This window comes from Grammomys surdaster, unplaced genomic scaffold (genome assembly GCF_004785775.1).
Source record: "Grammomys surdaster isolate TR1022 unplaced genomic scaffold, NIH_TR_1.0 183, whole genome shotgun sequence".
Lineage (NCBI taxonomy): Eukaryota > Metazoa > Chordata > Mammalia > Rodentia > Muridae > Grammomys > Grammomys surdaster.
In genome coordinates, this window is record NW_021604628.1 from 1,449,654 (window position 1) to 1,467,498 (window position 17,845).

A 17,845-nucleotide genomic window follows, 5' to 3' on the forward strand; every position below is an offset into this window, starting at 1 on the left:
CCAACAGTTACAGAGTTAGAAAGGCAGGGAGGATCAGGGAGAGGGAAGAAGTAAGGGAGGGAGAGGGATGCGTAATTAAAACAGACCATTCCCAGGTCCTCCTTACTCCCTGAACTTATTGTAAGTGGCCAAGATGAACATCCTCAGGTTGCACACACACACACACACACACACACACACACACACACTTGCCATCAGCCACCGCCCACCATGTCTCAAAGAGATGGAAGGGGCAGGGCAGGTGAGCAAGTTACAGAAACTTCTGTTCCATAAAACATGCCACAATCCGTTACACAGTCATCTACAGGGCAAGAAGCATGCCAGCAGGCTTCGAGGAGACCCACAGAGCAGACCCTCCGAGCCAAGCCGAGGGGACAGCTGCCTGCTGGTACCCAGGAGAGGATGGGTGCACACACATTGCTCCTCGACGTCTCTCTAGCACTGCCTCCTTGATTAGAAAACACAATTTGCAAAATAGTTGGCCACAGTAGTTCAGGGCCAAAGACCACCAAGAACTTAGAGCACCTGGTATCTTAACTCGACTTCTCAATCTGGCGTCTGCAATGACGTCAACCTAAATGTGGATGAGCCCTGGGCATGTTGTTTCTAAATAGAACCACAACTCATTTCCATAAAACTCTACCTGCTCTGCATCTCACATGGACAGCTAAAATGTCATTAAAGTAACCTAATCATGACAAAACCACTTCCCTATCTTTCTAGGAAGGTCATTACCAGTAAGATATTATTTACCTGGCTACTGCTAATTATCTATAGATTATGCCTTATCTGTTTCTTAACAAAGTTACAATGGACTTTCCAATAAACAGTATTTGATTGCATTTGTCTTATAATTTTTTTTAACCACACAGAAATGAACACCGAAGGTTGGTATAAGGAAGATAACTGACAAGGGTTTGCAGGAGACTTCAGTGGACACTCACACAGTATATGCCTAAGGGACTTGGGCGCAAGATCTCAGGCTCCAGGAACGAAAGGGCTATGACATGTAGATAAGCAATGCCCCTACAAGCTTGAGTATCTGAACACTTGGTCGCCAGCAGGTACTGCTGTTTGGTGAGGTTTAAAAGGTGCCATCTTGCTGGAGGAAGTACTTCACGGATGCGGGCTTTCAAAGTACTACAGCCTGGCCAAACTTCTGCTTCATTCTTGATGTGGCTATTTCTGCCACACCTCTCTGACATAACTGACTTGATCCTCTGGAACAGAAAGTCGAAACTCTGCCATTTTTTTTGGGGGGGGGGAAGGGTTTATTCATCTTATACTTCCATATTGCTGTTCATCACCAGAGGAAGTCAGGACTTGCAACTCAAGCACGTAAGGAAGCAGGAGCTGATGCAGAGGCCATGGAGGAATGTTACTTACTGGCTTTCTTTCCCTGGCTTGCTCTGCCTGCTTTCTTATAAAACCCAGGACTACCAACCCAGGGATGGCACCACCCACAATGGGCCCTCTCACTTTTGATCACTAATTGAGAAAATGCCTTATAGCTGATCTCATGGAGGCATTTCCTCAAGGGAGGTTCCTTTCTCTGTGATAACTCCAGCTTGTGTCAAGTTAACACACAAAACCAGCCAGTACAATTGACCCCTTGTCAACTTGAAACACAAACACATCACTATTAAGCCTTAACCCTTACTTTCTTATTCATCCGTAAATCTAAATAACTAAAAGACCCATAGTTTGCTGGGCAGTGGTGGCGCACGCCTTTAATCCCAACACTTGGGAGGCAGAGGCAGGTGGATTTCTGAGTTTGAGGCCAGCCTGGTCTACAGAGTGAGTTCTAGGACAGCCAGGGCTACACAGAGAAACCCTGTCTCGAAAAACCAAAAAAAAAAAAAAAAAAAAAAGTCCCACAAAATATTAAAATTTCAATTCCTTTAAAAGATCCAATGTCTTTTAAAATTCAAAGTCTTTTTATACTTCAAAGTCTCTTAACTGTGGGCTCCAATAATATACTTAATTCAAGAGGGAAAAATACTAGGGCACAGTCACAATCAAAAGCAAAATCGAACTCAAGATCTTCTGGGCTCCTTCAAGGGCTTGGGTCACTTCTCCAGCTCTACCCTTTGTAGCACAGAGCTTGTCTTCTAGGTTCCAGCTGCCTGTACTCCACTGCTGCTGCTGTTCTTGGTGATCATCTCATGGGACTGTCATCTCCAAAACACTGCCGCCTTCCACTGCTAGTAGGCTTCACTAGTAGCCTCTCACAGGCTCTCTTCATGGTGCCAAGTCTCAATTCCTTTGCATGATCCCTTCAGTCCTGGGCAGTCGACTGCAACTGAGGCAGCACCTTCACCAATGACCTTCCATTGCCTCTCACTGTGCCAAGCCTCAGCTGCTCTCCATGACCCCTTCATACCTTCAAAACCAGTACCATCCGGGTGACTCTTACACACTACCAACTACAGCTGTAGCAGAAGGTACAACCTTGGCTATCTTTGAAACAGTCTCTTTGCGCTCTCAGAAAACACTTTCCAGAAGATTTCACCTCAGTGATGCTGGTCTCTTCTTAATCACTGCTAATGTCTTAGCTTCACATACCAGCATAGATCGTCCTAGTACTGCAAAGGTTTCCCTCTAGTAGTTCTGGTATCTTTTTAATCACAGCTGATTCTTCAGCCCGCTTTGCTGCTGTACCCTTCTTTCTGGAACCCAGTAGAACCACCGCGAGAAGGAAAATACCACACAAACTTAATTCAGAAACAATGGTAACTCAATCTCTGGGCACAACAGCTAGAATCCTAATCTTGTATCTATATTAAGTTTAAGTCCTCTGGTGGCGAATCTTGGCAGATCTGCCATAGAAACCGGGAGACACTAGTAGCTACATCTTGTCCTGGAGCTGTCCCTGTCCAAAAAAAGCTGCCTTTTGTTTTGTTTTAAACTTTATTATATTATTACTATTACTATTATTATTAAATTTTTAGATTTATTAATTTTACTTGTATGCATGTATACATGCATGCCAAAAGAGGGTATCAGAACTCATTACAGATGGTTGTGAGCCACCAAATGGCTGCTAGGAATTGAACTCAGGACCTCTGGAAAGGCACCAGGTACTCTTAACTGCTGAGCCATGTCTCCAGTTCCGGAACTCTATCTTTGGTCAGTTGCCTTGGTTCTGGTGCTATATCACAGGACCATGAAAGTAAGTAATACAAAGGCCCTAAGCTGAGTACACGCCAAGGAAAATTCCAGAAAATAAGAAGCAAAGAAATACTGTTTACTAATAAGATGTTTGTCTGGAAACCCTCAAGCAAAACGCACAGAACACAGCACAGCCTCTGTTCCTGGGAGAGGCTGCTGTTATCCTTCTTCAGCCCCCAAATTTCTCACTAGTTCATAGCCCAATACAGCCTTGTAGTACAGAAGCTGGACGGCTCTGAGAGAATGCTGCCCCACGGTCTAGCTGTGCCTGAGCCAAGTCTTACCCTTAAAAATACTTTGTTACCTGCATGGTAACGTGGGTCTGCCAATACCACTTTGTTGTGAGGACAGAGAGAAAAGAGAGGCAGGAGAAGGTGGCAGAAAGAGGAAAAGCAGAACTTCTGTCTGTAGATAGACGTTTAGAAGTGGTTCTAAGCAGCTGAGGCCACTCTGAGTCCTCTAGGCTCCCAGTCTGGTCAGCCTCATCCTTGGACATGAACCATGGGGCCTGACCATAGCCGCCCTTCATCACGTCTCATGGTTGTGGGATCAGCACTAAGACATTTCAGGAAGAGAACCAGAGAGGATCTGAATGCTGTAGCTCTAGTACCTTTCCCAGGGCTGGACAGGTCATTTTCAAATCTCCAAAGTCAGAAGCAGTCACTACAATCTTACACAACACTATCACCAAGAAGTTAGAGGGCAGCCTAGAGGTACTATGACGGTCAGTGTCTAGACCTTCTTTGAAAGTAAAGTCTCTTATTCACTCTTTCATTCCAGGGTAAGAGGACATGACTTAGTTTTCAGACAAGAGGAACTGTGGCTAGCCTGAAACTCACTGTGTAGCTCAGGCTTGGCCCTTGCAGCACTCCTCCAGCCTCTGACTACTTAGTGCTGGGATTACAGGTGTGCACTATCACACCCAAAGAGGCATGGATTTTTAAACCCCAAGTTTGAACACTGAAAATGATATTTATTTACTACTTTTTTCTGTTTGCTTCTGGGTTTGACCCTGGAGCCTGTACACGATGGATACTCTATCACCGAGCCATGCCCTAAGCCCCTGGTCTCCTTTGATCAACCAGAAGTTATCTGGGATCTTGCCTGCTTCCTAAACTTTATTATGTGCATGATTTATCACTATGCTGGCAAAACACAGGGACCAGTTACAGAAAACCTGATTAAATATTTGAAACAGAAACACAGTTTTTCTTAAGAAGTAAATTTCATGAATAAGAAATCAAACATATACAATCAGCAATGCCTCTCATTCTGGATCAGAATAGTGCAGCAAGCAGACAGCTTTTTAAATTTATAGAACAGTTTTGAAACTGAGACTAATATAAAACACAATTATTGTAGTGCTGGTTTAGACACATCCAGAAGCTGTGGTCTCAAAGGACATCTTTTAAAAATGAATGTCGCTAGGCATGGTGTCCTATGCCTATATTCCTAGTGCTTTGGAGGCAGAGGCAAGAAGACGGAGAGCTGGAGGCCAGCCTGGGCTATACACTGAGAAGTGAAATCAATGAAACCAGATGGAAGGTTAGAGCACAGCTCAGTGGCAGGATGCTCACTTAAGGGGCTCAAGGTCCTGGGTTCAATCCTTGGCTTCAGAAGAAGAGCCCCTCACTGTTTTATATATTTTACACGGGCACCTACATCTCAAAGCTCCTTTAAACATTCGAAAGCAACAGAGCACAGGGAACATGGAGGTTTGTAGAAAGCCCACAGCACGCTGAGCCTAGCACAAGGCAGCGCTCTGAGGCAGCGCTGTGGCTACGGAAGCCATTCTATCACCATGGCCCTCAATTTCTTAGCCAGCCAAGAAGCTAGGGGTAAGCTGGTCACCTTGTGCACACATCCCAGGGCAGGGGCTGTAAGGACTCTGAGCAGGGCTATGGCTCTTCCTTATGAGACGGGGCAGGCTTGTGTGGGAGGCTCTAGATCTTTTTATTTCTTTGCCCTTTTCCTTATTCCTGCTTAAATGTAGACTTGTAATTAGAGAGGAAACAATTGCCTTGCTTCTTTGGGGCAAAAATACAAGTAGAAAAGAAAAAAAGGCTGCTGCTTAGTTCATGGAATTGTAGGCCCTTACCCCTGCATATTAAAAATAAAAAAGATGCAAACAGAATCGAAACAAAAGTAAATTGAAAGAGAATTTAAATCTTTCTCTGTTGTTTTCAGCTAAACAAAACTCAAATGTAAGCTCCTTGGAGTAAATGAGTGTGCTAGCGGTTAATATAAACTCCTCCAAATGACGGTGAGCACAGCTTGCACCAAGGACTCTTGGAAGGAGAAGAGGGAGGATGGCTCAGTAGTGAAGAGCATCGGCCTCTCCCTGAGGATCTGTGGTCGACTCCCAACACCCATATGGCGGCTTGCTCAACTGTCACCCAAGGTCCAGGACATCAACACCTTCTTCTGGGTTCTGCAGGTACCAGGCACACACGTGGCACATAGACATGTAGGCAGGCATGCACCTACACATATTAAGTAAAAAGAGCTGCTGGGATGCACAGCCAGCAGGAGAAATAGCCATTCCTGAACAATAAGCTGAGGGAACAGGTCATCCTGAGTGGTGCTGGGTCACAGGAAAGGAATCAAACGCAGGACTGTCAATGTCATCACTGAGGGATGAGTTCAGAAGGGAGAAAGACAATCCTTCCCACGAGGACTCCAGAGGTAGGCGCATAGTGTGTACTTATCCAGTAACTGATCCTTCTCACAGTGAATTTGATCCATCGTCAAAGAGGCAGCACAGCAGAAAGAAAGAGACTCAGCAGGAGTGAAGCCCCAAGTGTCCTGAGGGTGGGGGTGGGGGCAGATGGAAGGGGTTTCTGGGGTGCCAGGCAGCCCTCCTAGCTACTGCTATTCACCTGAATGGTGTGTGGTGCAAGCAAGCAGGAGGCCAGGCAAGAGGAGATCTTTCTTACCTAGTTCTGAGAATGCTTTTAAAAAGCAAGTGCCTCTGTGGCTATGCTTTTATAAGGGGCTAATTGTAACACACACACACACACACACACACACACACACACACACGACAGCAAGGGCAGGGGAGGCCCATGAGCACACGGTGATGCTGAGACACCAAGACGTTAGAAACTCGAGACATCTGAGCTCCCAGAAGGAAGAACGTTTCGGACTAAAGGTACCTGAGAAATATGAAGGCTTCCGGAGGCTGACTAACTGATCTGGGCTTTGAGGGAAGAGCCAGAGTAGCTATGGCTCTTCATGACTTTCAGAGCAGCTGTAAGTCACTCAAGACTCAAAAGTCACACTGAAGCACTCTCATCAACTGAATCTGCAGGAATGTCCATCTGTTTCCTGAAAGTCCTTCCATCAGCCCTGCCAGGAGCAGCCACAGTTCTAGGACACTGTGTGGCTGACTCTGGGGTGAGCGGTGGCCATCAAGCAGACCAAGACATGGTGGGGTCCCCAGAACCCAGAGCCGATTCACGGTACTCACTCAATCCTCACAAGCAAACAACAGACCGAATGGGTGCTTTAGAGGAGGTTTAACCAACTCTTCTAGATAATTAACAAAGCATGTGTTTGTGCATGAAATTTGGGAGGGGATGTCAAAAGGGGTTAAATCATCTGTAAAAACGTCTTCTTGATGGGCTAATCTTTGACAAGGAAAAGACTCTTCACATTATCTAGCTGTGTGTGTGATGACTAGCTGTCAAGTTCCCCAGTGACTCAAGAGAGATAAATGGCTGACATGTGAGGTAAATCACACACATAAACACACATTTTTTTTTTTGCATTTAACCTTTCTTGCATTTCCAAAGAACAGCTGAATTGTAGCGCCCCTCTCCTAATTTTTCACATGCAACTTAGTTGCCATAGTAATTCACTTTCATCTTGAAGTTTCTCTGCTGTGGAAGATGGCTAGTGTCTGTTTACTGTGCCCCCACTCTCTGCTGCCAGGCTCCAGGCTCCTGGCCTTTGCGTGTTCACCCGGTTCAGACTCCAGCATCTGTTGGGAACCCGATATAATTCCTTCCTCTATGACTTTTCTGGACATCACAGTGCTGAGGTCTGTGGGTGAGGAGGAGACGGCAGCGTGATGCAGATGGGCTCGGGGAGAAACAACACTCAGTAAATAAATCATCAACCAGCAAGACAAGGAAGGATTTCTCAGTTCGGGGCTGTGACAGACGATGCTCAGCATGACTGATAGGAAGCAAATTTTGTAAAATATTTTTCCAATTTCAACTAGAATTATAGGCAATCTTAATCTGAAGCAGAGGTGTCATATATTTAGATGCTTGCTGTATTCTTCAGACTATAAAAAGGAAATTTTTAGCTCTCGAGGTTGCAAAGAAGGCTGTCTTAATGTAAATGGATGTGCTGCTGCCCCAGCAGTGCTCAGGGAGGATGAAATGGAAGCAGAACTGGATGAGGCTGCAGGCGGCCTTCCTGGTGCTGATGCTGGTGCCTGCCTCCTGAGCCCCTCCTCAGTCATCTGCAAGGCCCGGTCTTTAGCAGTTTCCTCACATACACTTAGGTCAGCCACTCTGAACAAATATGATGTCCGATTTAGGTGATAGATAGAGCTCCCTTTAGTTGCAGTAACACAAGAGCGTTGTCAGTGCTGTCAATGAGAGTTGCCAAGTATCAGGTACTAGAAATCTGCCAGAGACCAAGTTCATCACAACACTGAAAAAAAAATCCCTATCTTCAATTTGAGATTTTCTGTGGTCCTCTATGAAACAACGGGCCCACACACAGAGAAAATATTTAAATAATTAAATTATAATATTTAAATAATTATAATTATTTAAACCATAAACGCCAATTTCTCTACCCACCCTTATGGAATAAACCCTTCATTTAGAGGCATTAAGTGGGAGACAAAGCGGATGGCCTCTACTTCCTCTTTTCCTTTTCTGTGTCTCTCTCTGAGGACAGAAGAGGATGAAGAATACCTTGGCAGGGTGGTGAGCAGCAAACAGAAGGAAAACAGCAAAGGGGGGTCTTGGTAACCACAGCCTGAATAGGTGGCCTAACCGTCCAGTAATGGGAGGGTAGTTGAAGCCAGTGTGGACCTGTTCAGGGAAAAAGGCAAACAGGCTCCAAGAAGAGCCAGAGCCATGCGTGGGAGCCTGTCTTCCCAGCTTCCCTTCCCTTTGCTATGATTTTCACCTGTGTGTAATCACTGCAGGGCACAAACTGATTTGTGCTTCAGGCATTCTGTGTCGAACTAACTTGTACAGGGGGCAGGCCTGTGGGTGGTTTTTTTTTTCCCCCTATTGAAAAATAAAATAAAAAGTTTCATTACAGACTGAAGAGATGATGAATACCCATCAAAACTATCCTCTAGGACTGGAGAGATGGCTCAGTAGTTAGGAACACTGGTTGCTCTTCTGGAGGTCCTGAGTTCAATTCCCAGCAACCACACGGTGCCTCACAACCATCTGTAATGGAATGTGTGTGTCTGAAGACAGATACAGTGTATAGAGATACATAAAATACATTTTTTAAAAATGAGTATTCTCTGGGCTAGCCCCCTTCAGTCTTAACCTTGCTGTATATGTATACACACATATATTCCAACTGAGGACTCTGTTCTCAGTTAACCCGTAATCTGGGTTTATTTAGGTCCAACTTTTGGTACTGGACCTCCTCAGGCAGCCTATTACTTACAGTTAAGTTTGTAACTTAAAGCATCATGGGAACTTTACTTACACTATTCCATGTATCAATTATAAAACCTTTCTTTCCAAGCTAGTGTAAACACTGTTAATGTAGCTGATTATCTTACTTAGGGTTTCAGCAAAGCCTGCCATCATTAGCTGGAGAGGCAGGTGGGCGGGCGTTCAGTGAGCACAGGGCAGAATGCACTTGGTTTCCCTCCCAGATCGGAGGACACTTAACACGGTATCTCCATCAGCAAGCAGACAGACAATCAGCCTTACACTAAGGTGAAGAAGGACTATAAACTGAGACACAACAGATTTGGTTAGTTATTATGACTCTAGCCTGGGCTTTTTATGTGGTCAAGTCTCTGAAGATTTCCTGTTATTTAAATCTTAATGTTTTTAGAATGGCATGGAAATGATATCATTACTACTCAGTTACCGACTTCTAGGGCACATCCCAGGTAATCTCTCTTACCCCCTAACAGTGAGTAAAGTCTGGCTGCCTGGAAGCCTGGCAACGAAGACCAGCTGCGCCGTTTCCCATCATCAGCGTGGGCGTGGCCTACCAATGCTAACCCTTGGAAGCTGAAGCAGGAGGCAGAGAAGGCACCTCAGAGGCCTGCTGCTGGGGTTCCAGCTCTTCTTCCTCTCCCATGCTAGGCCTGTGATGGAAGCCTGTGCCGGGGAGGAGGGGGTCCAGGTGCTGGTGCTGAGTGCAACAGAACCCCTCTTGGCTGCCATCCCCAAATCTCCCAGGCCTTCCCTCCTGTTTTCTCCCCCCACCTCGCCCCATCCTTGGCACCTTCCCTGGATCTTCAGGGTCCTTCCTTTACCACTCTTCAGCTCTGCTCACATGTCCCCTTCTCAGAGTGCCTTCTCTGACCACCCAGTCTGAAATGGAACTGTCTCCCACCCTTCTGTTTCCTCCTCTTCCGTCCCTCCTTCTGACTTCCTAGAACTTAGCATACCACAAGCATACTTGTTTCCTGCTTGTGTCTGTCCTCAATGCCAGTTCCAAGAGCATGCCAGTGCTTGGCTTGCTTACTCAATGCAGTACTCCTTAGCATCTACCACAGGATTTGAGCCACAGAAAAAAGCTGTTTGTTGACTGAATGAAAGAAAATGAAGGGATGTGGAGGGCAGAGACCGTCTCTCCAGCTGCCCTCTCCACAGTGTATCACAGGCACTTACCCATGCCAGGTACACTTAGCAGGGCTGGGCTCTGCTGACCCTGGAGCCCAAGCACTCTCTCTGCCAGGAAACCTGGCTCTGCCTGCCTGCATGCCTAGCCAAAGGGCAAGGGAAGAACGAAAGATCTCAGCCACCGCATACTATGTACCACATAAAGAATTAAGACCATCAACAACTAAGACCTTTGCCTGAGAATCACCAACTGAAAAGAGATGTGTATTCTCACAGCCTATGTGATAGAGGGAGGTGGGTTTCTAGGCTCCCAGCTCTGCAACCTCCTCTCTGTGGAGCACGACTCTGGGCTCTGTACCACTCGCCCCGTGGGTGGCTACAGACACAGTGACTAGGAAAGCATGTTAGTTATCATGAGCAATGGACGCTGTGGGTCAGATGCTACTGACTAATCAACCCACAGCTGGTCAATTACCCAGCCCCAGGAAAAGGGGCCACTGATCCAGTTTCACATCAATAAATGTCTATCTGGGTCCATCATCCGCTGTAACTGAAGCCTGCCAAGATACCCAGTGTTGTCCACGGGCATTGGTGGCCAGGAAACCTCCCTCCCTTTCCTCTTAATAATGTCACAGAAGAGGCAAATGCAGTTCCTGACAACATAATGTTAGCTTCACCGAGACGTGTCTCTCTATATGCTTGGCTAGTTAGACAGCACTCTGGCTGAATGGATTTTCTTACTGGAGAAACAATAGCTGGGCTTCAGGAAGTTATCGGCGCCACACTGTGCTGAGATATACAACTCTGCCTCTGGTTGTGTGCCTGCTCATCGTCTTTCGTCTGAGGCAGGAAAAACGAAATTGTTTGCAGGAACCATTTTCATCCCACACTTAGATGAGACCAGGTGGGCCCGGAGCCCCAGTAACACACTTTTCTTGAGACAGAATCAGAATTCAAGTCTTTGGTAGGCCTGGAGGCCAGGGTGGCCATGCCCCAGGACAAGCCCTTGTTTGTTTGAGTCATCACCATGGCAACCATAAGGATCTGCTGGATCTAAAATTGTAAACTTCCTCTTAAACCTGCTGTAATCCCCTTCTGTCTGGAAGGCTACCTCAAGGCACACTCAACCTGGTATGAGAAAACCTTAACTCTGAGCTGTCTCAGGCCTTGTACAGCAAACATGCCAGGCTGGGGGGAGTCAACAAGGAAAGAACCACCACAGGAGCTCTGAAGCTAGAGTGGGTGCCTGATGGGGGTGCGGGTGCCAGTGGAAGTGTGTGGGTTGGTTTTTATCAAGATGATCCAAGCCTAGAGACACCTGGGTAGAGTAAATCTTCATTGAGAAAATGCCTCCATAACACTAGCCTGTGGGTGTGCCTTTGGGACATTTTCTTAATTACCAAATGACATGGGAGGGCCATCCCCTTTCAGCAGTGCCACCCTTGGGCTGGTGATCTGAGTTGTGTAAGAAAGCAGGCTGGGCAAGCCATGAGGAACAAGCCGGTAGGCAGCACTTGGGGACTCTTCTCCAGTTCCTGCCCAGACTTCCCTCCGTGATACAGTGAGACTCAAGAGTTGTAAGCTGAAATAAATCCTCTATCCCCCAGTTGCTCTCAGTCATGGCATTTTATCCTATGAAAAAAAACCTAACTAAGTGAGGCTGGGCCAGTATTTCTACAGTGGACTCAGGAATAGCAAAGAGAGTAAAAAGGGAGAAAGATTGTAAGGGATGAGATCCACATGACCAAGAGAGCAAGAGCACAGAGTGAAGGGGCACAGGCCCTACACAGACTGACACGGCAGCTCGGGAGAGGCACAGGCCCTACACAGACTGACACGGCAGCTCGGGAGGGGCACAGGCCCTACACAGACTGACATGGCAGCTCGGGAGGCCTGAGGGGGATGAGGCACAAGAGACCAGGCTGTAAGGGTCTCTAGCAGTGCGTTCCTTGGGCTTGTCATCCCTGCTTTGGAGAAATGGAGTCGGGAGTGCAGTGGTGGGGAGAGAGGGTCAGCTAGTGGAGTAAGCAGTGAAGTAACACCACAGGGGTGGTGTGGGACCCCGTGGGACACAGGAGAGAGCTCTGGGAGCTCTCAGGAGGCAGCACTGCTGGAACTTCTGGGCAGTGGGGAAACAGGAGAGGGCGGCAAATCCAGGAAAGGGCTCCTGGCCTTGGCTTACTGCAAGGATGCATGGAGCCGCTGCACTGCGGTGAATCTTGGGAGGTGCCGAGGCAAAGGTGAGTGGGGTGGAGGGAGGAGGGCACTGGAATTTCATTTTAGCTGTCTTGTCTGAGACACACACAGACAAAGTTAGACGCTGGGGTGGAGAGGAAGGGTGTCCAGTACTAGGTAAGTGAATGGGACTTAGAAGCCATTAAAGGAGAGTGGACAGAGGGACTAAGTTGCCCATTTGCCTCTGTCTTCATTGGTGAGGAGACTGGTCCTCAAATTAGAAATGGCAGAACAAACATAATAAAGAGAAAATTGAACTCCCAAATAGTGGAGTGAGAGAGAGAGTGTCTAGTCAATTGAAATGATTTCAAGTCTTCTGGCTCAGATGAGTTACACCCCAAGCCTGCTGCAAGAAATTGCAGATGTAATCTCAGAGACACGATTGGTAATCTTCCAGAAATTGTCGGGGAGACAGTGGCAGAAGACAGAAGGACAACTGTTAGCATTGGTGAGGAGGGACAGACTGTAATGGAGACCCAGACAGTTTACATCATCCATGACAAAGGTCCTAAGGATGCTTACTAGGTAGACGGCAGGACCACAGTAGGGAGTGCACACAACTCAGGAAACGGCAAGAGGATGCTGTGTGTTCATCCGGCCTGAGTGCTCATCGCCCTGCCCTGCTTCATCTCCTGTGATACCTAGCCTGTGCTGCGCCCTTGATGAAATGGAGTTAGCTGAAATGAAGAAATCTAACGGCCTCTATTCAACACATCCAACCCCGAGTCCTCAGCACATGTGGAAAACACAAAGCAGCATCTAGCTGTGGTGGTTGTCCAAAGCACCAGCAGGCCTGCCTCTGCTTTCCTGTGCTGGCCCTTCCTTCCTACAGACTAAGACAAGAGTAGGGGACAGGAACCAAGTGTAGGAAAGCACCAGGAGGGGGCAGCCACGCCTTGCCAGCATTCCATCCTCACAGTCTGAGGGAGACAGACATGCACTATTTCCCATATGAGCCCTTCAGAGGCACCCTTAGAAACAAGAGTGAGCATGGGGTGGGGGGGCAGTAGAGGATGGGAGGGGAGAGGAGGGGGAGAGAGGAAAGGAGGGGACAGGATGGGAGGGAGAGAGCATGAGAGAAGAGGACAGGAAAATGGAGGATGGGGGTGGGGGAGAAGACGGGCAGAGAGGGACTCTGAGGGATATCACCAATATCAGACTTAAAACTAATAAAACCCCATGAGTCAAGCAAAGTTAGAGCTCCTTTCTTAAAACAAAATGGATCAAGAGGAAAGTCAAACCCAAGGACACTAAGAAGACTGTCTAGAACCAGGCTTCACATTTGGGTCTCTTTGGGTCATGTACACAGATGTTTACTGAAGCTGAAAATAGCTTTTTATTCACGTCACCTCTCAACATCACCCTGTGAGGCTCTCATCTATACACGCGAAGGCTGCAGAAGGAGTAAGATAAGCGGAGGCCTCTCTCTCACCCAGTCCTCCCCATTCTCAGCCAGTCCTCCCCATTCTCAGCCAGTCCTCCCCCCCCCAGCTGACTTCAGGTCTACTTTTAGTGTAGGTCCCTACTAAAACTCCAACTGGATAGCAGACACCACTACCCTACCGCCAATGTTTATAACGAATGGTGGAGTTTGTTCTCCGACGCTGTCAGTGGCTCTGTGTATCTTTACTTTTTAATGAACAAATGCACAGAAATCTTACCGTATTGAGCCAATCATGTACGGCTGTGCCAGCTGAACCACAATGGCGCCACTCCCCAGCTGGTGGCATGTGTAGCCAGAGTCCCAGTCATAATTCTTAGTGTCCCCGTTCAGCAAGGCGTTCCGGCTCCGACTGACCCCTTCGATCACACTGGCGCAGTCAGCAATCGTTGCCACATTCTCCATGGGAACTGTGAATCCAGAGCACAAGATCTGGCATTAGGATAAGACGAGCCAAACACATCCCTGTGGCATGCTTGGAACAAAATTAATTCATTAGCATCTTACGTCCACGATAAAAGGGAACTCGGTTAGTTTCAGATAAGAGCTTCCATGCCAAATAGTTAGACAAACACCAACTGAACTTCAGGATGAAATACCCAAACCAGATGTATCTACCCATTCTTAAGTACTTCCTATGTGATTTTTCATATATGTTTCTGGAGCCTTGCACATTCAACACAGGTATTCTATCACTGAGCTGTGCCCCGGCCAGCAACTGGAACCAATGTGCTACAGCCTCAACATGTGCAGTGAAAAACAGCCATCCAGCAGGACAGGGGCCCAGGACATGGTATCCGTATCTTTTCTGAGCACACAGTTGGCTCCACTGTTTGCTGTTCCATGCATAACCACATAGGGGTCTCTCCCTTTGTTCAGGAGCTGCTGGATCTTGAAAAAACCAGCAGCCTGACTCCGAGTCTCTCTATACTTCAAGTCCGCATCAACCTGATCATTTATAAAAGTCAAGAGCTCCCACAAAACGCTGGCTGTTCAACAGAATAGAGGCTCTCGAAACAGTAAAATACGGATGATAAAAGACAAGGATACGGGAAACTCTGGCCTGTGAGGCTCAGACACTTCCCTCCCCGTGATTATTTTAAATGCTCACATCCTCAGGAGACACCTCTGTTCCTACTTGTTTTTGCTGACTCCAGAGTCCATCAATTTCCATCTACACTGTACTTTATTGCCTCAACATTTTGTCCCTAGATGATACGACATGACCAGGAATGGACATGAGGGACTGTCACAGCCCACAGTGAGCATGGCGCCATGCTTGCTGAGAGGCGAGGCCAGAATAGACATTTCCAGTTAAGCCTTATAGAAGAAGCCAAGCACAGAACTCAGGGGCCCACACCACGGGTACACACACAGACCCACAGAACTCATGGGCCCACACCACGGGTACACACAGACCCACCCACCAGCATCCTCTAATCTCGCCCACCCCTCTCAAGAGAGACTTCCACAGACTAATAGCCACGTGGTAGCCACCTCTACCCCCACCTCTCAGAGCACAGCATCAGAACATCGCCACCTCTCTTCACTTAGTCCTAGTTTTTGGTCTGGATCAAAGTAAAGAGCCAAAGATGGCGGGAAGTGGAACAGAGAGGACAGGATCTGGTCTGGAATCCTTTGGCGTCAGCCTCCTGTAAACCACTATGGTGTGGAGATAGTATCACTTCAGCCCTGTTTCCGCCGCTCTGTGAGGCTACAGTATTTCACCTTGTTAACCAAGTTCCTTATCCAAAGCCACGGGCATCTCAAGTCGTGTCTTTAGGAAAGCGAGGCATGACCGTCTCTGGGTCCTGATCTACACTGACAAGGAGGCCCGTAGGGTCAGCAGGGGAGCTGCTATGTAAGCACCTCCTTCTGTCCTCAGAACTTCTGTCCTCGAAATCTGACCCAGGTACAGAAAGTCTGGCCACCCGCCGGTGAAGTACATTGGATAAGAACACAGATTACAGTGAGACTCCAACACACATAAAAGCTCTTTTATCTTTTTTCATTTTTTCAGGTTATTATTTTTACTATTTTAATTTAAAACTATTTTAGGTTTTTTTTCATTATAATATATTTTGGTTGTATTCTTTCTCCTCTCCCAAGTTAATCACATTACAGGGCTGTGACAGGAAATGTTTGTCCCGAATGTCACCATTGACTACACCAACATTTAGAGGTGACTTCCTACATTTCAGCAGAAAGTTCTTGGATTATTAATTCTTCTCCTAGAAATGCAAGCCCCAGCTTGCCTACCTGGCCTGACAAATACATAGGATCAAAATGGATTCTGCTGGGAAGAACTGGAGCGGGGCACCCCTACCTGGCTGAGACACATGGGCAGTGTGCAGCTGCTCTCCCTGGGAATGGGTCACTCCCCACTTACAACGTTCATTACTGTCTTTCGTCTGAGCCTGATACATTTATTAAAAACACCATCTGGATGGGACTCGGCTTTGTGCTGCATCTCCAGTCTTCCAGTCTCTTGCCTGATCCCACTGGAATTTCTGTCCCAATTTGCGTCACTTTGTTTACAAACCCAAGCTGCCAGAAGCCAGCATCCTGGTCTGTCTCTGCCTGGGTCTCCACTGCCATCCTCAGCTCCGTTTCTATTACAACAGCCTGTGCAGGAGCAGGAGACAGGGGGAACTGCTTGGGAAGAAATTACGTTCCCCTCCATGCACACAGCAATTCTGCTCAGACAAATTTAATTTGCTGCTTCTGAATGCAGAAGTTGCATGTTAACAAAGTGTATACATTCTCAGTGTCTGTCGAATGGAGCTCATGGGCCTAGTGGGGGCAGGAAAAACCTCTGAAAACAATTCACAGCTTCCCGATCTCACACAGCGAAGGGTGATTCATTTATTTATTTATATTTATTTAGGCTTTTCAAGACTGGGTTTCTCTGTGCAGTCCTGGCTGTCCTGGAACTCACTCTGTAGACCAGGCTGGCCTCGAACTCAGAAATCCGCCTGCCTCTGCCTCCCAAGTGCTGGGATTAAAGGCCTGTGCTACCACTTCCCAGCATGCCAGGAAAATTAATTCAGTAGTAATATATTTTTTTAAAAGGCAGTGTTAGCCTACTTGGACATGATGTGAGGGATATCTGTCCCAGCTATACTTAATGGTAAGAATGACAACCTATTATTTGGCTGTTTCCAGAGATAGTCTCCAGATATGGAAGAAACCCTTGTATTCATTTGTTAAATATTTATTTACTTATGCATTTTATGTACATGGGTGCTTTGTGTGCATGTACTTATGCACACCACAAGAGGATATGAGACCTCATTATAGACAGCTGTAGGTGCTGGGAATTGAACTCAAGACCTCTGGAAGAACAGCCCTTAACCTATGAGACATCTCTCCAGCCCTGAACAAAGCCTTCCTGAAGCCAATTCTTCTTTCAAATGGACTGGCACGTGGCTCTTACAAATAGACTGTCATCCCCAGGTCCTGTGCTTGTGGTGGGCTTTCCTCGCTGGGTTCCTGGTTATTAGATCACAATCCTGCTTTGTAACAACCACCACTTACTCAGCAGACGAGTGCTTAATATCTCACAATAGATTTTTCTTGGAAGGTTTTCTAAGCAGAGTGCCAAGATTTAGACCCCAGGTATTTCCCGATTTAAATCATAAGGAAGGTTCTTTTTAGCTTAAGGTCCTACCTATCCATCTCCCAGCCTCACTGCTGTTTCACTGTGAGGAGGTGAATAACCCCAGGCCTGTACAGAACTTGCTGCTGACTAGACAAGCTTCAAGCCAACTGCACTAGACCTTCTGCTGCATTCTTCTAAAGGAAAAGTACCCACAGCTGCTTTGTCTTGACAGTGGAACAGCTGTAACTGAACAATAGCTAATTAGAGAGCAAGGCCATCTTTCCTAAAAACTATCAAACACACCACAAATGTGGTTCTCAAAGTATGCGCCAAGTTACACTGATTCCTGGTTTTATCTATGGAAAGAGGAATCACAATCAACCATGGATTACATCACGTCTGAGGAGAAAGTCATCGATCACAAGCGGCATGTGATCAATTGCCAAAGTGTCTCCCAAGTTTCTCAGGAAGAAGGATCCCACCTCCCCAAACACATAAACATGGCCCAGAAAAATCCAGGCAGTAGCACCAACTTCCCAGTCCCTGCAGAGGAGCCCTGGGCCCCTACCCAGCCCTCTGCCCTACTTTCTTCTTGGTTTTTCTCTT

The 17,845-nt window shown here is 47.0% G+C and overlaps 1 protein-coding gene across 2 annotated transcripts in view; it reads right to left on the reverse strand.

The window, feature by feature from the left end:
* Positions 1-17,845, reverse strand: part of Btbd9 (BTB domain containing 9) — a 354,330-nt gene that overhangs the window by 72,373 nt on the left and 264,112 nt on the right. For both annotated transcript variants that reach the window (XM_028767910.1, XM_028767911.1), the window contains one exon: positions 13,859-14,048. In XM_028767910.1, the coding sequence (XP_028623743.1) occupies positions 13,859-14,048 (190 nt within the window). The remainder of the gene's footprint in view (positions 1-13,858; positions 14,049-17,845) is intronic.